At 39.6% G+C, this 22699-nt stretch overlaps 1 protein-coding gene across 6 annotated transcripts in view; it reads left to right on the forward strand.

Moving 5' to 3' along the window:
- Positions 1–22678, forward strand: part of NEMF (nuclear export mediator factor) — a 66150-nt gene extending 43472 nt beyond the window's left edge. For 2 of the 6 annotated variants that reach the window (XM_081091210.1, XM_081091212.1), the window contains exons 19-33: positions 1054–1166; positions 3196–3253; positions 3718–3776; positions 4045–4165; positions 6463–6742; positions 7464–7506; positions 7629–7678; positions 8533–8686; positions 17289–17366; positions 17520–17717; positions 19761–19796; positions 20816–20916; positions 21014–21057; positions 21139–21218; positions 21503–22678. In XM_081091210.1, coding sequence (XP_080947336.1) covers positions 1054–1166; positions 3196–3253; positions 3718–3776; positions 4045–4165; positions 6463–6742; positions 7464–7506; positions 7629–7678; positions 8533–8686; positions 17289–17366; positions 17520–17717; positions 19761–19796; positions 20816–20916; positions 21014–21057; positions 21139–21218; positions 21503–21580 — 1493 coding nt within the window. In that variant the 3' untranslated portion in view covers positions 21581–22678. The remainder of the gene's footprint in view (positions 1–1053; positions 1167–3195; positions 3254–3717; positions 3777–4044; positions 4166–6462; positions 6743–7463; positions 7507–7628; positions 7679–8532; positions 8687–17288; positions 17367–17519; positions 17718–19760; positions 19797–20815; positions 20917–21013; positions 21058–21138; positions 21219–21502) is intronic. The other 4 variants (XM_081091213.1, XM_081091215.1, XM_081091211.1 and 1 more) reach the window with 3 other exon arrangements.
- The last annotated feature ends 21 nt before the right edge of the window (positions 22679–22699 follow it).

Below are 22699 nucleotides of genomic sequence, written 5' to 3' on the forward strand. Positions count from 1 at the left end.
GTATTTTTAAAGAGTCAATTTTATGTTATGTGAGATATCCCAATTTAAAAATATTTGAAATATAACTAGGGGTTTGTGATTATTATGCTCTTTATTTTGATGATTTAGTGAATCTGTAATAATTCTGGAAGTCTTCAAACTTTAAATAGATTGTTTAAATTATCCTTTTTGGAATGAGGCTAGATTTACTGACATAAGAGAGGAAATTTCTTCTCTAATTTGTTTTATTTACTTAGACCAGTGGTCGGCAAACCGTGGCTTGCAAGCCACATGCGGCTCTTTGGACCCTTGAGTGTGGCTCTTCCACAAAATACCACATGTGGGCGTGCATGTACAGTGCAGTTGAAACTTCGTGGCCCATGCACAGAAGTCGGTTTTCGGCCTGAGCGAGTCTATTTTGAAGAAGTGGGGGGTGTCGGGCAACAGGAGACGCAGCGCAGGTGGGCCGTGGGATATGCAGCGCAGGGGGAGGCGCACGCGATTCATGCACGAGTGGAGTGAGCCAATCAGTCAGCAGTCTCATGTGCAGTGGTTAGTGCTAGTTGCGTCCGCAAAACGCGCGCGAGTGACAAAAGTACCTACTTGAAGCATAAAGTTACCTATATTTTTCCAACCAGCTGCAAATCCTACAGGTATTTTTGTCATCAATTTAAGAATTGTAATTATTTTGTGTTGGTGGCTTTATTATTATAAAATGAAACATTTTTAGCAAAGGCCAGCTTAGGAGTATCCTAATTAAGTTAATAACAATGTACCTACCTATATAGTTTAAGTTTAAAAAACTTGGCTCTCAAAAGAAATTTCAATCGTTGTACTGTTGATATTTGGCTCTGTTGACTAATGAGTTTGCCGACCACTGACTTAGACCATTTAAAAGCCTGCTGTAAATACATTTTAATAAAAAAATAGTAACTTTTTATAATATTGAAATAAAAATGTAGTACTAGTATTTAAAATATAAGAAGATTAAACCTGCCACACCTGTGATTTTCATATCTTGCTCAGTAGAAAGTCTGTACTTGGTACTGACGCATTGTAGCATTGTTATTACAGGAGAACCGATTCCTCCTCGAACCTTGACTGAAGCTGGCACAATGGCACTTTGCTACAGTGCTGCTTGGGATGCCCGAGTTATCACTAGTGCTTGGTGGGTGTACCATCATCAGGTAATAACGGCTATGGTCCTTTTCTTAATTTATTAAGACCTACCATGTACCAAATTTTAGGGGTATAGAAGTGAACAAGGCTGAGTACCTACCTACTTGATGGAGCTGACATTTTGGTAGTGGAGAAAAATACATAATGCCGGGTAGCAATTGCTATAAGTATTTTTTTTAAGGGGATAGAGAGTGATAGGGGCTGCCGTTCTGAACAAAGTATCTGGGAAGGTAAGATTTGAGCTGCAGAGTCCTAAATGAAGAGAGAGTGATCCATGCAATTATATGGGATAGAGAGTGTTCTAATTATGACGGACATACTGACCTAAAACACCTTTCTCCTATTCATACTTGTTGGAATTTTCTGAATTCCTTTTGGCCCTTCCAGGAAAGTAGGTATATCCAATGGTTTTGTAGTCACTTGATTTTAGTGATTGTCCCTTTTCTCTTTTTTAATTTATTTCTATGATTTGGGGGGGGGGGGGAGATAGAAACATCGATGATGAGAGAATCATTGACCGGCTGCCTTCTGCACACCCCCTACTGGGGATGGAACCTGGGACTCTTCAGTCTACATGCCGACGGTCTATCTACTGAGCCAAACCAGCTAGGGCTAGTGATCGTCATTCTTTATGGTTATGTTGTTTTTTGTGATGATACTTCATTCCACATTTGACTTTACACTGCTATTGATACACATTTTCAAGAATTATAATTAACTAGAGGCCCAGTGCACGAAATTTGTGCATGGGTAGGGTTCCTAGACCTGGCCAGCCATCAGGGCCTTCCTACTGGCTGCCAACCAGGGCCTTCCTTTTCTGGCTGCCGGCCAGGGCCTGCCTTCCCCAGCTGCCAGCTGGGGCCTTCCTTTGTTCCACGCCGCCCCCTGGTGGTCAGCGCATGTCATAGCAAGCAGTCTGTCTCCCGGTCAAACTCCCATGGGGACAATTTGCATATTAGCCTTCTTTTTTTTTTTAAAGATTGAAGCTTTCTTTTTTCTTTTTTTTAAAATATATTTTATTGATTTTCTACAGAGAGGAAGGAAGGGAGAGAGATAGAGAGTCAGAAATATCGATGAGAGAGAAACATCGATCAGCTTCCTCCTGCACATCCCCCACTGGGGATGTGCCCGCAACCCAGGTACATGCCCTTGACCGGAATCGAACCTGGGACCCTTCAGTCCGCAGGCTGATGCTCTATCCACTGAGCCAAACCAGTTTTGGCTGCATATTAGCCTTTTATATAGATAGATAGATAGATAGATAGATAATGAAAAAGCATGTGGTAAAAAGAATTCAATACCATTATCCTTTCTTATATTTTTGTTTCATTTTTATATCAGTTATATTATTTTCTGCTATGCTGTGATACTGGATTTTTAGGAAATACCACTTCTGAGATTAGGTTTGTCTGCCTCAGTCTTGTTATGAAAGTGACTTTAATTCTTTTATGAATAGGTTTTTTTAATCCTTTGCATAACTATGACTAATAAATATACTCTCAGATTTGGGGATTTCACAGATGTATGATATATTTATTAGTTGTGGAATTATCTTGCTCACTTCCTATTTTGTCAAATTAGAATATATTTTAAAATCTGCTATCATTTTTATTTCCTAAAGTAAAAGATGATTTTATTACCAAAAAGAGTATCTCAGAAAAGGATTTTATTTAATAAATATAGTTTTATTTTAGTAAGTGTAGTTGTATGGTGAACTTACTAAACTACTACTTCTTTATTATATCTCACACTAGAGGAACGGTGTGGACCAGTTCTGGCTCTACTCCAAGACATTTGAAAATTACCAATGTAGTATGTTCTAGCATGTTCTTTTTTTTTTTTTTTTTTTTTTCATTGTTACAGCAAAGGGTATATTTATCATTAAAGAGACATATCCCATCAGCATTGATCATTTTTGCTAAATTTATAAACTTCTCAGGACATAGCACTACTTACTTGAATATGACTTTCTTGATTGAAAATATTTTTTTTAAGAATTTCTAAAGACAAGAGTATAATGTATTACGTGTTCCTCAGGTGTCTAAAACAGCACCAACTGGAGAATATTTGACAACAGGAAGCTTCATGATAAGAGGTAATGATTGTCAGTGGGTTATAGGAACCAGTTTGAGGACCATCTGCTAATATTCTCAGAACAGACTCTTGTCTTGATTTCATATATTTGAAGTCTGTTATGAAGTAAGGAAAATTACTCTGCTGTAGCAAATTTAGCATTTGTCATGTCATCTCCATATATATTTTTATTGATGAATATATACTTCACATAGTTTAAAGTTATAAGGATAAGAAAGTATAACATGACCTTTTTTTCTAAAAATTGATTATTCAGGGTCTGATTAACGCAAAGGATGAGAGCAAACAATCATATTTTTCTATCTTAATTCCTGTTCCTTACATAATGCCAATTTCTGTAAATGGGAAATGTTCCTCTTGACAGAGAAAAGACAAAACAAGTGTAACCATTGGTGTCAGATACCTTGCAAGCATAAAATGAAGAAAACAGATTTGTAAAACATTTATGTCCATTATCTTTTGTAGGAAAAAAGAATTTCCTTCCTCCGTCATATCTAATGCTGGGGTTTAGCTTCCTTTTTAAGGTACTTTTCATATTCTTCATTATTATATTTTTTAAATATGTTTTTACTGATTTTTAGGGAGAGATAGAAACATCAATGATGAGAATCATTGATTGGCTGCCTCCTGCAACCCAGGCTTGTGCCCTGAACGGGAATCAAACCATGCCCTCTGGTTCATGGGTCAATGCTCAGCCACTGAGCCACACCGGCCAGGCTCTTTATTTTTTTTTTTCTGATTTTCATTAGCCTCACTTAAAGTTCCATCAATGAAAAGGGATTATTTCCATAGGTAGATGAGTCTTGTGTTTGGAGACATCGAGGTGAACGAAAAGTCAGAGTGCAAGATGAAGACATGGAGACACTGGCGAGTTGCACAAGTGAACTCATATCAGAAGAAATGGAACAACTAGGTAGTTTACAGACTTTAATGAAGTACCTAATAATGTTTTCTATTACAGGCAATCTTTGGGTTACGTCGGACTTGATGTACGTCATTTCGTGGTTACATGGTTACGTGGTTACATCGCCATCTCCCATTTTCAGTATTTATAAAAAAAAAAAAAGTTCCGTCATTTTAACATATGTACATATGTGCTTTATGTTTTTTATTATTTATTTACCACAAGTAAAGGTCAGGAATTGTTATCTTTTAAATTTTTTTACTGTTTCACTTCATTACTGTTATGTATGTGCTCCATGTGAGTGACGTGGGTGCTTGTGTAGGTGGGTTCCGACTTATGGTGAAAATTGAGTTACGTCGCGCCATAGGAACGGATCTCCGACGTAACCCGAGGACTGCCTGTATCTAGTTTTGCTTCTAAATTCTTACTTAAAAAATCATAGCTCCTTTTGGATAATTAAAGTTTCATTTACTGAATTTTGTTTTGGGCAATGTTAAATATGCTTATAATCCTAGTGAATTATAAAGTAATTAGATCCATAACTAGTACACTTGAGTATATATTTATATAATAAACCTTCAGTATTTATTGGGTAATTCATAAATATGAATGAGCACTTACTTTAGGGCAGTGGTTCTCAACCTTCTGGCCCTTTAAATACAGTTCCTCATGTTGTGACCCAACCATAAAATTATTTTCGTTGCTACTTCATAACTGTAATGTTGCTACTGTTATGAATCATAATGTAAATATCTGATATGCAGGATGGTCTTAGGCAACCCCTGTGAAAGGGTTGTTCGACCGCCAAAGGGGTCGTGACCCACAGGTTGAGAACCGCTGCTTTAGGGTTTAGAAGTGATACAAAGATGAGTTCATAACAAGTACAATTTCCTTTAAGATAATTTAGCTTGATTTAATCATATATTTGCTTCTAGTGGAGAGCAACTATGGTTACTAGAATAAATTTACCTATCTACCTGAAGGAACTAAAGAAAATATCTAAGTTATATTTATAGTTATCTTTCTCCTAGGGTCATTCATTTTTGGGAGTAATGCTGCATTGTTTTATTTACGACTACTGACTGTTGTAACAAGTCTCTTTTTTTAAAATTTTCAATCTGTTCTTGATACTATATAAAGTGCTTTATTTACATTATTTTTTATTGAATTCTCAAAACTATCCTTGTCAGATGGGTGGTGGTATCCCATTTTATAGGTGAGGCAACTAGGCCATATTGCTAGATAGTGTTCCTTTTGCCAGAGTGTGAACACATGCTGTGTGCCAGTTATATACCACACTAGAGGCCAGGTGCATGGAATTCGTGCACTGGGGGGGAGGGGGGTTGTCCCTCAGCCCAGCCTGCACTCTCTCCAATCTGGGACACCTCGGGGGATGTCCGACTGCCAGTTTAGGCCTAATCCCAGACATCCCGGCAGTCGGACATCCCTCTCACAATCTGGGACTGCTGACTCCCAACCGCTCCCCTGCCAGCCTGATTGATGCCTAACTGCTCCCCTGCCGGCCTGATTGCTCCCAACAGCCCTCCCCTGCCAGCCTGGTCACCCCTAACTGCCCCCCCCCCCCGCCGGCATTATTGCCCACAACTGCCCTTCCCTGCCAGCCATCTTGTGGCCACATGGGGGCGGCCATCTTGTGCAAGAGTGTGATGGTCAATTTGCATATTACCGATTTATTATATAGGATTATCTAATTTCATTTCTCACGTGCAAATTATAATAAAAGCAACAGAATTTATAGAACTGCTACTGTCCTCCTTTTTGGAAATACCTAACAAATACAAGTTATAGTTTTTATTTTAAAAACTAGAAGCCTGGTGCACGGATTTGTGCATTGATGTGGTCCCTTGGCCTGGCCGGCACCCTCTGGCAATCCGGGACCCCTTGGGGGGTGTCAGATAGCCGGTTTTGTCCTGATTCCTACAGGCCCAATCCAGACAAGAGGGAGCCTGGTCCTGTCCATTGAGCATCTGTCCTCTGATGGTCAGTGCACATCACAGCGACCAGTCATTCGGTTGTTTGGTCGCTTAGGCTTTTATATATATAGATGGTTGTAATGTCCAAGAAGTTTATTATGGTAAAGCATCTTGGAGATCATTTGTTCCAACCAATTCATGATACAGAGTATCCTTTTGTGTAAATCAGAGAACCCTGTGAGGATGAACAGGTATTTTCTGGTAATCTTTTGGAAAAACGGAATCAGTAGAATATTTTTTGAAGTTTTCAAGGAAATTATCTAGCTTTTTGTGGTGATAGCACTCTTGACTTTTCTCATGGTAATTCTACAGATGGAGGAGACAGTAGCAGTGAAGAAGATAAAGAGGAATTACAGGAAACTCCTGTGGAAGTGGAATTCATGTCTCAGGTTGACCAGGAGGGTATTAATATTCATAGTGGTGGAGATGAGCTAAATGAAGAACTAGTGCAGGAAGAAAGCTCCGAAGATGAAGGAGAATCTGAAGAGGTAGTAAAAGATCAGGAATCTGTTGGTGAAATGAAGGATGAAGGGGAAGAGATATTAAATTATCCTGATACTACCATTGACTTGTCCCACCTTCAGTCCCAGAGGTAATTTAAAAACTATAATTGTAAGTTTTATTTTGGAAGCTAGGAATGATGAGTTAATCCTTAAAAAGATAATACCAAGAATTGACCTTAGTACTTTTACCCTGTTCTGTGACTTTATTATCTTTTTTACAATTTGATTTGGAGGTCTGGTCTCTCTAAAGAAATTCCCAGGACCCAGGGTGGAAAAATACAGTAAATACAAAAATGACTAAACTAGGTCAAAATAGAAATAAATAAATGATTATAAATGCTAATAATATAAGAAAGGCATTGCCATGCGAAAAATAAGGTGTTTGAGTCTTTAATGTCTTTAACTGATCACCAAATTAACAGTACCATAGTTATAAAAGCATTACCATTGGAGTAGTTAAGAATGGCTTAGGAGTCAGATCAGAAGTGAGTCTCAGACTGTATCCTTAGGCAAGTTGCTTTATGTCTAAGCTTCAATTTTCTTCTTGGTGAAAATTATTATCCAATTCATTGGGTTTTGGCGAAGATAATACGCATGTAAAGCATCTAGCAGTGCCTGGTACATAGTAAGTGTTCAATACATGTCAGCTATTTAAGAATATATTTAAAAGCGTGAGGAAATAAGTAAGCAATTAGATTTTGTAATTTGAAAATTTGTAGGATTATCAGTAATTAAGGGTATGATATGGAAATGTTTTGGGACTTTGTAAATACATGCCTTCTACAGGCTAGTGGATTCCTCTTTTCATAGGTCCCTCCAGAAATTGGCTTCAAAAGAAGAATCTTCTAATATGGTAAGCTGTTTTGAAAGTTTTATGAAGAACAAACATGTCCTTCTCAATGAATAGAATAATTTTCTACTTGTCAGTTTTATTGTTTGGAAAATTAGTAGTGATATTGTTTGTTTTTTTAATAGATTGACAGTAAATTACAGAGCCGGAGACATTTGTCAGCCAAGGAAAGAAGGTAAACATATTTGTATTATTTAACTGAAAAGCATGTAATTATTTTTTATTGACAATTTAGTTATGACCAATCACCTTGCTGTTCTAAAGACCTCCCTTTGTGCACTGAGGGGTCCCTTGGCAATTAAAATTGCCAAGATTTGCCATAAATCTTATTTCATTTTGTTGGGCTTTTTTTGTTAATTCTTACCCAAGGATATATTTTTCCCATTGATTTTTAGAGAGAGTGGAAGGGAAGAGGGGGAGAGGGAGAGGCTGGGGATCAAACCTACAACCCAGAAACACGTCCTTGACCAGGAATCGAACCCTCGATACTCTAACCTATGAACCAGGAGGTCACTGCTCAATTCCAAGTCAGGGCTCATGCCCAGGTTGCGGGCTCAATTCCCAGTGTGGGGCGTGCAGGAGGCAGCCAATCAATGATTCTCTCTCATCATTGATGTTTCTATCTTTCCCTCTCCCTTCCTCTCTGAAATCAATAAAAATATATTTTTAAAATAAAATAAATAGCTAAGATCTGCCAAGGCCATGTTAATTACAAAGACTACAAATCCTGTTGCCTGGCTGTCAAGGTGTTAAGGAACTGAATGTAGCTACTAAATAAGGGTAAGTCGAGGGTGATCGTGTATTGAGCTGATTGACAGAAAGAATGAAAAACCCACGAGAGAAAAATTTTAAGCTTTTTTCCTTTGTGATGATTAGTGCTTCTTTGTATATGGTAACTGGTGATTATCAGGTAAAGCAGAAGCCATGATCTGTTATACGTTGTACATGGTCCCTTCCCCATGTAATTTTTTTAGGGACTAAGAATTTGAAATTCTAAGAATTAGATGTTTTTGTTTCATTTACATTTAGGGAACTGAAGAAGAAAAAGCTTCCAAGTGACTCAGGGGATTTAGAAGTGATAGAGGGAAAAGACAAAGAAAAAGAAAATGCTCTACACCTTGAAACACATCAGAACACAGGCAAAAATGCCCCAGCTGTGCAGCCAGTGAAGCGAGGACAAAAGGTAATAAAACTTTGGGGTGAATTGGTGTTTTTTTTTTTACTTTTATTGCGTTTAATGCTGAATTTACTCCTGGGCAATAAGTTTTTGTTTCTTTAGTTTCTTTCGGGATATCATTCCGTCTGTGCTCCTCTCCTGATTTAGGAACAGTCTTTTCCTTTGCAGTAAGGATCATCTCAATGTGGCAGGGAGAGCTCGTGTATGGGTTCATCTGCCCATGGGCTCTGTAAGTTCCATGCCACATACTGGGGGCTTTGCTCACCTGGATGTGCTCAATGACCAGAGAATGGACATCTAAACCCTGAAGTTCAGCATCACTCTCTGCATTTTTAAGCTTGTGCAGCAGAAATTCAGCACTCTATTTGGGCTACTCACCCTGTGTCCAGGCCCATGTTTGGCCTGGCACACCTACCAACTGCACCACTCTAACAACGAAATGGTACATATTGCTTCTGTAAAGGGACATCGTTCAGATACTTGGTGACTTTTCGAAATGCATACCCTTGATGGCCTGTGCAGTCCCATGAATGTTCTTAAAGTGAACGTGAGGATTTGAACCTCTTGATTTGCATGATTTTGTGGGGTTTGCTGGGTCAAATGAATAATGAATCGTTTTCAGATGTCACCACAGGCCACTTATGGGAAGAGCTGGGGTGAATTGTTAAAGTTAATACTATATGGTTCACAAATGAAGTTGTGAGGTTCCCCTTAAATTTTTAAAATTTAAGTGAAATAGATGCTGTAGGCAAAAAAATAATAATAATTCTAGCCCGGTCAGGGTGGCTTGGTGGTTGAGCATTGACCCATGAACCAAGAGGTTGCTGGTTCGATTCCCAGTCAGGTCACATGCCCAGGTTGTGGGCTCAGTCCCCAGTGGGATGTGTGCAGAAGGCAACTGATCAATGATTCTCTCTCATCATCTCTGTCATCATGTTTCTCTCTCTCCCTCCCCTTCCTCTCTGAAAACAATAAAAAAATTTTTTAATGCTGTAGCGTGTAAAGAAGAGATTGTCAGTTACTATATCAGTGTATCCTTTTTAAAAACTCTTTTGAAGTCTTAATAAAGATCATGTTTAGTGAACTTTCCTACATCAAATTTCCTGTTGTTTTGCCAGTGGGCCTCATAAGTGAAGTGGCTAGTCATGTTTAAAAAAGATACCAAAGTAAATTCCAGGGGGAGAAAAGAACCCATCAGTAAAATTGCAAGACAAATGGCAAATCTGATAAAAAGAAATGCTTATGTAAACAAGGTGTGTTTTTTTCACCCATCAAATTAATAGATAATGTGTGTTCAATCTCATTCAATAAATGTTTGAGTTCACAGCATGGGAATTCCCATCAGGAGTCCTAACAATGTACTTACTCTTTGACTCACCAATTCTACTTTTAGGAATTTATATTTTAAAAAATCATATGTATATACTAAGGATATTCATCAAGATATTTATAATAACAAGAAAACTGAAGATAATTTTAAATACCCAACAATATAAAATAACAAACAATTTGGTGTTTATACAGTGAGATATTCTGCAGATACTTTAAGTTCTAAGGCAAATCCTGATGAAATTTTTACTAAAATACATTACATTTTTAGATTATTTTTGTGGAGAGCTATCGTCTTTACCACAGTGAGTCTTCGTGTCCATGAATGTGGACTATAATTATGTGAGACTTTGTATTCTTCAATTTTCCTCTAGAGTCTTACCTGTCTTATCTATTCCTACTTAAAATTTTTATTACTTTTTATAATAAAGTATATTTTTTGAAATTTCACTTCCTAGTTATTAGTTGCTGGTATGTGGGAAGTCAGTTTTCATATTCTAGTAATAGGTAGTCTTACTGAATTTTTAAAATATTTCATCTGTATACAGTCACATTGCTTGCAAATGAAGGCTTTTCTTCCTTCTAATCCTAATATCTGTTATGCTTTTCTTATATTTTTTGCACTGGCTCAAACATCAGTTTACAGTGTTGCATAGAGGTAATAATAGTGTGCATCTTTGTTAATTACATTTAAGGGGACTGTAGCTAAGGTTGTTACCATGTTGTCTTAGGAGTTGTTGGTAGATGTCCTTTATGAAGAGTTATCCTATATAATCCTATATAATAAAAGAGAAACATGTAAATTGACCATCCCTTTGCTACACTCACCAGCCAATCAGAAGTGAGTATACAAATTAACCCAACAAAGATGGCGGGTTAATTTGCATATACAGGCGCCAGGCGGAGAGCAGCGCAGGAGAGCCGGTGGAGAGTGGAGCGGCTTGGGGAACTTAGCTCCCCAAGCCACAGACGGAGAGCAGAGAGGGAGAGCTGGCAGCTTGGAGGACTTGGCAGAGTGGGAGGCCATGGGATGGAGACGGAGCAGGAAGGGAAAACCAAGAGCGCAGGGAGCACCAGGAATTCTGGGAATAGTAGTTCTGGTGGCAGCCCCAGGACCGGAAGCAGAAGCCCAGAGCACGGGGAGCACCAGGAATGCTGGGAATTGTAGTTCTGGTGGCAGACGGATGGTGGTTCTCAAACTTCCAAATGCTGCGAACCTTTAATACAGTTCCTCATGTTGTGGTGACCCCCAACCATAAAATTATTTTCGTTGCTACTTCATAACTGTAATTTTGCTACTGTTAGGAATCGTAATATAAATATCTGATATGCAGGATGTATTTAGGCCACCCCTGTGAAAGGGTCATTCGACCCCCAAAAGGGGTCGCAACCCACAGGTTGAGAACCGCTGTTGACACTAGAGCAAAGTGAGCCTGGAGCAAGTTACTGTTGCGGTGGGGGATGGAGGGAGAGCAAAGGTGAGAGACATAAGTAAAATCAGAGTGTCTAGGAAAAATTAAAGGGAAGATATCCTAAAACTTCCAGGAAATCTCCACCAATGAAGCAGAGGAAAAAAAAAAAATGCCTCTATTATTCTGTGAGCAACAAACCAAACTGAGTTGGGGTCTCAGACAATTCGCTAATATGATTGCAAAGACAGACAGAAACTCCCAGATTGGAGAGGGCTCCCCTGAGGGCTCCCAGATGGGAGAGGGTGCAGGTCGGGCTGAGGGATCCCCACACCCCCCAGTGCATGAATGTCGTGCACTGGGCCTCTAGTTTTTAATGAAGAATTACATTTTATTGAATGCTTTTTCTGCATGTATTATTTTTACTCCCTTAATCAGTTAATGTGGTAAATTACTTGAGAATATCGATTAAATTGCCCTGTAATTTCTTATACTGTCTTTGTGTGGTTTTGGTATGGTTATACCAGTTTCATAAAATAAGTTTGGGACTTTTTCCTCTTTTCTGCTCTCTAGAACTTGTATAAAATGGAGGTTGTTTGCATCTTGAAATTTAATAATATTTACTTATAAAACTGCCTAATATTTAGGGCTTTGAAGATAGGTTTTTTTAAGTACTAAATTTCTTTAGTGATAATAGGTCCATGCAGGTTTTCTGTTTTTTTCAGTTGATTATCCTATTTTACATTTTCCAGGATACTGTTCTTTTATCAAGTTTTCCATTTCTTGGTTCAATTTATTAGTAATACTAGGGGCCCGGTGCATGAAATTCGTGCACAGGCGGGGTGTGTGTCCCTCAGCCTGGCCTGCACCCTCTCCAATCTGGGACCCCTTGGGGGATGTCCGACTGCTGGTTTAGGGATCGGGCCTAAACTGGCAGTCGGACATCCCTCTCACAATCCGGGACTGCTTGTGGCTCCTAACCACTCACCTGCCTGCCTGCCTGATTGCCCCTAATTGCTCCCCTGCCTGCCTGATCACCCCCAACTGCCCTCCCCTGCCAGCCTGATGGCCCCCACTGTCCTCCCCTGAAGCCTGGTCATCCCCAACTGCCCTTCCCTGCCGGCCTGGTCGCTCCCAGATGCCCTCTCCTGTAGGCCTGGTTGCCTCCAACTGCCCTCCCCTGCCAGCCCAATCGGTCCCAACTGCCCTCCTCTGCAGGCCTGATCGCCCACAACTGCCCTCCCCTTCTGGCCATCTTGTGATGACGTGAGGGTGGCCATCTTGTGAAAACGTTGCGCGAGGGCGTGACACCACCTAGGCTTTTATTATATAGGACCAGGGGCCGGGTGCATGAAATTTGTGCACTGGAGGGGAGGTTCCCTCAGCCCAGCCTGTCGCCTCTCACAGACTGGGAGCCCTCTGTGGGAGGCGACCGGGCTGATCAGGGGAAGGCACCAGGCCCATCACCCCGCTGCTGCAGCCACTGCCAGCCACCACAGCCGCCAAGGTGTTTTCATCAACCTGGACTCCAGTCCCTTCACCATGAAAAAATGACAACTTTCTTTAAGCATTTTCAAGATGTGTCTTTCAGAGGATATGACCTTTCTTTCTTTTTTTTTTATCCTCACCTGAGGATATATTTCCATTGATTTGTAGAGAGTGTGGAAGAGAGAGGGAGAGACAGAGAGAAACATCAGTGTGAGAGGGACACTTTGATTGGTTGTCTCCTGCATGAGCCGTGACCTGGGCCCCGGCCAGGGAGGAGCCTGCAACCTAGGTACATGCCCTTGATCATAATCGAACCCGGACCCTGCGGTCAGCAGGCCAAGGCTCTATCCACTGAGCCAAACCGGCTAGGGCAGGACATGACATTTTTTAAAAAATATATTTTTTTTTGATTTTTTACAGAGAGGAAGGGATAGTTAGAAACATTGATGAGAGAGAAATCGATCAGCTGCCTCCTGCAAACCCCCTACTGGGGATGTGCCCGCAACCAAGGTACATGCCCTTTTTGATTGGAATCGAACCTGGGACCCTTCAGTCCATAGGCTGACATTCTACCCACTGAGCCAAACCGATTAGGGCAGGATATGATATTTCTTAGCCCCTCCAGCAGCCGACCTTTTTTTTTTCCTCCAGGAATGTGGTGGAAAAACCTTAGATCACCTTCTTGGATCCATAACCCAAGTTACCAAGAACAATGCAAGTGGTGGCATACAGGGAGCTTAGCCAATGAGCTGTCAGAAAAGGTGTTTACACTTGAACTGATTTGGCTCAGTGAATAGAGCGTCAGCCTGCAGACTGAAGGGTTCCAAGTTTGATTCCTGTTAAGGGCATGTACCTTTGTTGGGAGCACATTCCTAGTGGGGAGTGTGCAGGAGGCAGCTGATTGATGTTTCTCTCTCATCCATGTTTCCGACTATCTATCCCTCTCCCCTCTTCTCTGTAAAAAATCAATAAAATATATGTTTAAAAAAAAGAAAAGGTGTTTCCTCTGCAGCTCATGCACAGAGGACCTCCTGTGTTGTGTCCACTGGGCTAGGGGTGTGTCCCCACTGCCGGGGAGGGCACACCCCCAAAGCCAGCAGCCAGCCCTGCATGTTGTGGGCGCCGGGCTTGGGGGCGTGCAGAGACCCCGGGCCGTGCGCGTGGCTGCCACTGGGTCTCCGCATGCCCCCCGAGGCCGGCAGCCAGCCCCACACGTTGTGGGCGCTGGGCTGGGGGGCTTGGCGCCGGCGCACACGCAAGTGGCCATGGGGCGGGAACATCCACTTGGCGCCTGCGCCCATGGGCCCGGAGTAGCCAGGGGTGTTTTGGGACCCCGGCCACTCAGGGCCTATGCGCGGGCCTACAGGCTAGGAGCGGCCTGGGTCCCAAGGATGTTCCCAGGACCCAGGCCGCTCAGCGCCTGTGTATGCAAATTAACCCACCATCTTTATTGGGGTAATTTGCATACTCACTCCTGATTGGCTGGTGCACATAGCGGAGGGATGGTCAATTTATAGGTTTCTCTTTTATTCTATAGGATTATTCATTTTATTCTCAAGATTTTTTTCCTGTCTTTTATTTTATTTACTTTATTTTTATTGATTTCAGAGAGAAAGGGAGGAGAGAGAAATATCAGTGACGAGAGAGAATCATTGATTGGCTGCTTTCTGTACACCCACACTGGGGATCTAGCTCACAGCCTGGGCATGTGCCCATGACCTCCTGGTTCATAGCGATGCTCAACCACTGAGCCACACTGGCTGGGCTAATTCTCAAGATTTTTTTGAAGTATAATCCTTACTAATAAAACGCTAAGTAGTTGTCATGCCCTTGCGTGTGATGCCCCCACGCCGTCACAAGATGGCTGCGCGCACAGTGGAGGCAGGACCCGGTGGCCGCTCCACACGGCAAGGCCTAGGGGTTTTGTGGCTCCACGTGGCACGGAGGGGGCCGGTCCCGGCATCTCTGCTGCCTCACAAGAGGAGGCGGGTCCTGGCGGAGAGTCCCCGCCGCCTCTTGAGGAGGAGGCAAGTCGCAGTGGAGAGTCCCCACTGCCTCCTGTGCCGCAGGGCGGGTCCCCAGCTCCGGCCTACCTCTTTGGGACAACCCATTAAGGAGCCCCGGATGGGTGGACGAGGCCCACCTCTTTGGGGTGATTGATCACGAGGCTCCCACACTGTGAGAGGGCACAGGTCAGGCTGGGGGACCCCCTCCTCCAAGTGCACGAATTTCGTGCACCGGGCCTCTAGTGTACATATAATAAAATGCACAACTCATTCTTGTCTCTTTCTAAATAGCATCCCATCCAAAATATTACTTCTTTAAAAAATGTTTTTACTGATTTTTTTTCTTTTAGAAATTGAGGGAGAGGGATAGAGAGATAGAAACATCTTTGATCAGCTGCCTCCTGCACTACCCCTACTGGGACCTAGCCTGCAACCCTGGCATGTGTCCTGACTGGGAATTGAACCAGTAACCTCTTGGTTCACTTGGGTCAGTGCTCAACCATTGAGCCACACCGGCTGGGCCAAAAACATTATTATTCACTAGATTATTTTGCCTGTTTTTGAACTTTATATAAAAACAATCATATGTTACAGAAACCGGTTTGGCTCAGTGGATAGAGCGTCGGCCTGCGGACTGAAAGGTCCCAGGTTCGATTCCGGTCAAGGGCATGTACCTGGGTTGCGGGCACATCCCCAGTGGGAGATGTGCAGGAGGCAGCTGGTCGATGTTTCTCTCTCATTGATGTTTCTAACTCTCTATCTCTCTCCCTTCCTCTCTGTAAAAAATCAATAAAATATATTTTTTTAAAAAAATCATGTTATATACTCCTTTGTCCAGCATGTTTCACTCAACATTGTATGTCATGCATGTTGCATATAAAAGTAGTTCATATGCATTGCTTAGTAGCATTCCATTGTATGACTGCCACAATTTATCTATCTACAGTATTGTTAATAGACATTCTCATCTATGTCATTTATGCATTTCTGTTGTGTTGTAGTGAGAAGAAGTATTGCTGGGTTGTATTGTACATGTTGTTTGGCTTTAGTAGATAATATTAGTTTCCAGAGTACATGTACCATTTCCCAACAAGCACTGTGTCAGAATTCTAGTTGCTTTCCAGTTGCTTCATATCCTCACTAACTTTTGGTATTGTCAGGTTATTTTTTGGTCATTTAAGTGTAGATATACTGAAATCTTATTTTTGCTTTAATTTGTGTGTCCCTGATGACTAATTACATTGAGCACTTTGCGTTCTCTTAAATACTGAATATGTCTTTTATTGATATATGTATTACAAATACTTTTCACAGTTTTTAAAAATTATTGTTTTAATCTTCACCCAAGGACATGTTTTATTCATTTTAGAGAGAAAAGAAGGCAGAGGGAGAGGAAGAGAGAGAAACATTGATGTGAGAAACATTCATCAGTTGCCCCCGATATGTACCCCGACCAGGAATCAAACCCACAACCTGGGGATGTGCCCTGACCAGGAATCAAACCCTTAACCCTTCAGTGCACAGGATGATGCTCCAGCCAACTGAGCCACACCGACCAGGGCCCAATACTTTTCACATTTTGAGACTTGATTTTTTTTCACTTTTATAATAGTGTTTTTTGATGAGCAGCATTTGTTAATTTTAATAAAGTCGGACTTACCAATCTTTTATGTGTGTGTGTGTCCTGTTTAAAGAAACATTTAAAAATTAGGAATTTGTTGTTTGGGCCCCAGTTAAGTCTAATCAAGACAAAAAATCTTTGAATATGAGACCTAGATACAAGTCTGTAGTTTTAAAAAGCACTAGGATGATTTGGATATGTAGTTTGAGTAAAGATTTCACTAGTTCCATTGATAAAATTCAATTTTAAGAGCCTTGATAGTAACTACCCAGCCTATCTGTGCTGCCTTGTTTCCTGTTTCTCCTCTATATGTATATCCTGACTCCAACCAAATGCAATGACTTGCTATTAGTCTTGTCTTTACCTTATAATCTTGCTTTTCCTATTTTCCCAGATACTATAAAATGTATTTCTTTAAGATTTTCAAGTTTTGCTTTATTCCCCCCCCTCCAGTTCTTGCTCAAGCTCAAAGAAATGTCTTTCTCAAAATTACCTTAGAAATAATTTGTATGTACCTCTACTGTATTTAGAATATGTTGCATTAATTTGTTCATACTTTTATATGTATCTTCTTTTTCTACCAGATGGTAAATTCCTTGAGGGGTGAGGACTATGATTTATCTGTCTTTAGAATGGTGCCTTGCTCAATAGTATTTTTGACAGAGAACTAAAGAAGCAATTTTTCTTTACCAACATTTGTTCTCATTTTTTTTTTACTGCTGAATTTTTCCAACAAAAATCTTTTGATATTGTAGAGTAAAATGAAAAAAATGAAGGAAAAATACAAGGACCAAGATGAAGAAGACCGTGAACTCATTATGAAATTGCTGGGGGTAAGTAATATCTAAAAATATTTTCTTCCTTTGCTTTTCAAGGGGCATCCAGATCCCTGCCTATTATATATGCTATGTATTCAATACACTTTTGTTAAAATATTGACAATATTGAAAATACTGACATTAACTTCTTTCCTCTATGAATTGAAGTCTGCAGGTTCAAATAAAGAAGAGAAAGGGAAGAAGGGGAAGAAAGGAAAAATGAAGGATGAACCAGTGAAGAAACAGCCCCAAAAACCTAGAGGAGGACTACAGGTCTCAGACAGCATAAAGAAAGAAACCCCATCCTTTGAGGTTATAACTCATGAGTTACAAGACTTGGCTGTAGATGATCCACATGATGACAAGGTAAGGTTACCATACACACGTGGGCTTTTGCTCCTTAGTTAGGGTGACCAATCATTCTAGGGTTCTCAGGACATGAGACTTAACAGTGCTAAAACCAGGACAAGTAATAACCCTATCCTTGATGAAAAGTCACCCTAGAAATAAACCTGTAAGACTAAAATTCCAGAACATAAACATAAAAATGGTGGTGTTCATAGTTGATAAAGTTTATCACAAGTCTTTTAAAATAATCAGTTTTTTGAAACAGGCTTTATTTGATTCTGGTGGGAACTCAGTTAAAATAAGACAAATAACTGGGACTGTTGTTAAGATGAGTCAAAAATAAGTTTGCACTTCTCGAGGTTTTTCTACAGGAATAAATGCTATGTTATCTTACGTAATGTTGTGAATGGCTACACAATCAAAAGTGCCAAGTGCCCTGATTTCAAAACCATGAGAAGTTAACATTTTTTCCAGTTAAGATGGTTGCCTGATTATTCTATCAAATGAGTACAAGACTAGCCCTAAGTATATCTTCTTACGTGAATACATACATCTTCTTGAAATTCTGAGCAAAGGACTTAAATTTGTAAAAAATTTTATTCAGCCTGTATTTTCATTTATGGCAGTTGAAGCTTTGGTTTTAACTTTGTGTTCCATGAGTGCAGGTAATGTTCATGGAGATTCTAAATGTTTTGCTATTTTCCCCTGTTGTTTACTAATACTAAAATTCATTTCAGTCCTCAAATTTTTAGTTCTCATACTTATAATTAATTCTGTAAACTTTAGACTTACAAGTATTCATTAAAGGTGTTAATTTTGAATGTTCTTTCATGGACATATTATATCCAGATAGGTTTTTAATGTGAGCAAAAATTAAGCTTATCTTACTGTGTGAAAATTTATCCTAAAACTGTTGAACGGAGACTAAAGTATAAAAGTTCTGTTTATCAAAATTCTGTTTTCTTTTTCCTTGGCAAATGCATCAAGCTTAGTTATTTGTCATTTTTTATTTTTTTTTGTTTACAAAATGTTTTATTGATTTTTAGAGATAGAGGAAGGGAGAGGGAGAGAGAGACATCATTGTGAGAGAGGAACATCGATTGGCTGCCTCCTTTACACCCCATATTAGGGATTGAGTCTGAAACTTGGGTATGTGCCCTGACCAGGAATTGAACCAGCAACCCTTTGGTTCACAGGATAATGTCCAACTGAGCCACATGGGCCAGGGCTGTTTGTCATTTAAATCGTCCTTATAACATTCATCGCTTCAGCATATACTCTGTGGCAGCGATTTTCAACTGGTGTGTCTCAAGAATTTTTAAAACATGTAATACCTGACTATTTAGTCAGGAGCACTGACCTCTTTTCCCTTAGATTAAAAAAAAAAAGACAACAGCCAACACAGTAGCTGTCCGGTGTGAATAAATCAAAATTATATTTATTTTTTGGTCAGATCAGCAGTATATACAGTGGGGCCTTGACTTACAAGTTTAATTCGTTCCGTGACGGAGCTCGTAACTCAAATTACTCATATGTCAAATCAATTGTGAACTAGTGAGACACATGATGCTGGGCTGATGTTGTGGCTTTCACTGTGACGTTCGCTGCACCAACTAGCGGTGGGGTATCTGAAGCTGGCTCGTAACCTGAATTTTAGCTTTCAACTCAAAGCAAAAAATCGGCCAAGAGACGGCTCGTATCTCAAAAAAACTCGTTAGTCGGGACACTCGTAAGTCAAGGCCCCACTGTATATTTTTTGATGTGCTGCAGAATCTTAGTAATTACTTTATGTGTGCCATGGGATGGAAAAGGTTGAAAATCACTGCTCTATGGGAAAGTCCTTTTTTCAAACCTCAGAGAACAATCCTTTTTCTCTTTGAATGGCATTGCTTTTTGAATCATTAGATACAAATTAAGTCAGTCAGAGTCTTGGGACATGGAAGAACACAAAAATTAGATGTGGCAGTCTTGTTAAATCACTATTTCTTTCTCCTCATAGTTTTTAATAGTGTGGAATTTTGATTTAAGTTATAGCTGACTTTTAAAATTTTATATTTGGAGCAGGAAGAGCAAGATCTGGATCAACAGGGAAACGAGGTATGCTTTTGTCGGGGTCCCTACCACAACACTTTGACTGCACTTCAGCTCCCAGAACGTTTGACACAACTAATTAAAACTGAAAAGGCTAAGACAAGGCTCTAGTCAGACACTCTGGGTTTGAGTCCCAACTTTGCTGCATGTAATTGCAACCTTGGAAACATCATTCCTTGTGCCTGTTCCATTATCTGAAGAACGGGGATGATAACTGTCCCTAAGAGGAGAGAGCTGTTTTGAGAACTAAGGTAGCATATGTAAAAGATTTAGAAGAGCTCACGGCACGTAGTACCAAGCATTTTGTCTCTAAATTTACTCATGTTAAAAAATATGGGCAATCTTATAGGCAGCCACCAAATGGGAAACTCTAAGCCCTAGGAGTTCTCCTAAGAAAAGGTAAGAGAGAAGGCTATTCTAGCCCTGAAATTTTCCACTTCAGCACTATGAATATTTGGGGATGGGTAATTCTTTGTTGTGGGTAGCTGTCCCATCCTTGGTCTTTACCCACTAGATGTCAGTAGTGCTCTATCCCCACCCCCCCCACACACACACTCCTCTCCCCCATTTGTGACCACCGAAAATGTCTCCAGACATTGCCCAGTGTGTTCTGGGGGCAAAACCCCCTGGTTGAGAACCACTGGTCTAGCCAGAGTATCAGTCCCATTTCCATGCAATGGATTTAAATCTATTTGTGGTCATTGTCATGTTTCATTTTAATCCATAGTAGTTTCCCACAACTCAACACCTAGCAAGTTTTTTTCTCCCTTTCTCTTAAATGGATTATGAGTGCCGTTTTGAAAATCATTTTCTCATTTCTCATTATGCTAGGAAAAATGATAAGTAATCAAGAATATATATTTAAACACCATTGGTCTTAAGCTCTTCAGAGCTATAAAGCAGAGCTTACGACTATCAATCAGAAAAGGATAAAAATACATTGAGATACTATTTTGACAGGTTTTAGAGTTGTTTTTTAGAAGTGATGTGAATTACTTTAATAATTGTTTGTTTTCCCTTTTTAGGAAAATCTGTTTGACTCTTTGACGGGACAGCCACATGCTGAAGATGTACTACTGTTTGCCATTCCAATGTGTGCCCCTTATACCACCATGACAAACTATAAGTAAGTCATCACCATTTAACTAAAGCAGCTGTCACAACAGTGATTTATGAGTTGTTTGTAATATCTGTTTACTAACATATACAATTCCTCTTTAAAGATACAAAGTGAAACTTACTCCTGGAATTCAGAAAAAGGGAAAAGGTATTTAAAAACTTTTTTGAATTGTCATTTTAAACATTTCTTGACTGAACAGAACTACATTCTTCTAATTTCTATTTACAGCTGCAAAAACAGCCTTGCATAGTTTCATGCATTCCAAAGAAGCAACAGCAAGAGAAAAAGACTTATTCCGCAGCGTAAAGGTAAGGTATTCCTCCTGAACTTTCTGAAGATGGCAGAACATTCTGAAAATGTCAGCAGTTACTTGCTGTTTTTTTTGTTCTTGATTTATTTAGTAGATGCAAGTTGCAGCTACTGTCTTGGTAGAAAATGCTTCCTAGAAGCAGTATCAAATAAGTAGAATCACTTCACATAAAAATTTTAGAAGTGCCTTTCTTTTGATAGCACAGGATACATAAACTGTCATAAAAAGAAATATGATTGACCATACAGAATGTGAAAATATTCAGCAATTCTCTTTTTTTAGGACACGGATTTATCAAGAAACATTCCTGGCAAAGTGAAAGTGTCTGCACCCAATCTTCTGAATATAAAGAGGAAATAGCTGAAATGAAATCCTAAAATATATTAAGAAGAGCCACTTTTATAGTCTTTTGGAAGTTCAAAGATGAAAAAACTATGTAACAAGATTTCGGCTTTTAAATATGAACTAAACATTGCCTTGCTATATCTGCCAAAAGGACTTACTCTTGTTTTATTCCACTTTTATAGAGAGGAGACACTGTCTATGATAGGATTTCCAAAATATCTGTGGATAGTTAAATGCTAATTGTATACATCTGTAGTTATTCTAAATTTTCTCCAAATTTGTGAGGTTAATAAGTATTCATGCTATAAAGAAACTGAATAGTGAAATGGCTCAGTTACTTAGACTATTGACTTGGTAATCTACTGTATATAATGTCTAATATATCTGTCACTCACAGGCCAATCACAAGTTGTTGGGTTTTGTTTTTTTTTCTGGTGGTAGTGGTTGGGGGCAGTTAAACATTTAGAACTGAGTCTTGAAAACCCTAAGTATTGAAGGAGTAAGTTTCCTTCTGCCTTATACCTGTCAAAATATATATTAGACCAGATTTAAAATATAAATAATTCCCATGACTAAGCTTAAGGAATAACACTTTGAAGAAATTGGTGTTGAACATTTCCATGAATTTATACACCCTCACTTTTCACCTTCTTTCTTGTAATCTCATTCAGTTCTGTACCATTTTATTTTCCACCTCTAGTATCAGTGGCATGTTACTGAGTACCTTAACCTACAATGTCAGAAGTGCACTTTTAGGGTTAGAGTCAGGAAAGACTCCAGACCCAGTTTTCTTCTGTCTCCTAGCAGAATGGGGAATAAGGTCATACCTTATTTCCATTCTTTTATGAGCTACAAAACTGCTACTTTTTAAATGATCAAATAACAGCTACTTAGATTCAACATGACCAATTCCCCAAGACACTATACCAAAGCATTTAAGGTCAAAGTACTAAACAGCTGTTTGTCCTTCCAGAATTTATTTACCAGTTTTCAGTCCTATTGAGAGTATTTTTCCATTTGAAATTGATGTTTAAAAAAACTTTATAACTGTGTAGCCTCATATTGTAAGTACAACAAAATAGACTATTCTTGCCATTAAAAAACATCTAAATTAATTTTTGAAAATAACTTCAA

Source organism: Myotis nattereri (genome assembly GCF_964212035.1).
Source record: "Myotis nattereri genome assembly, chromosome: 1".
NCBI lineage: Eukaryota > Metazoa > Chordata > Mammalia > Chiroptera > Vespertilionidae > Myotis > Myotis nattereri.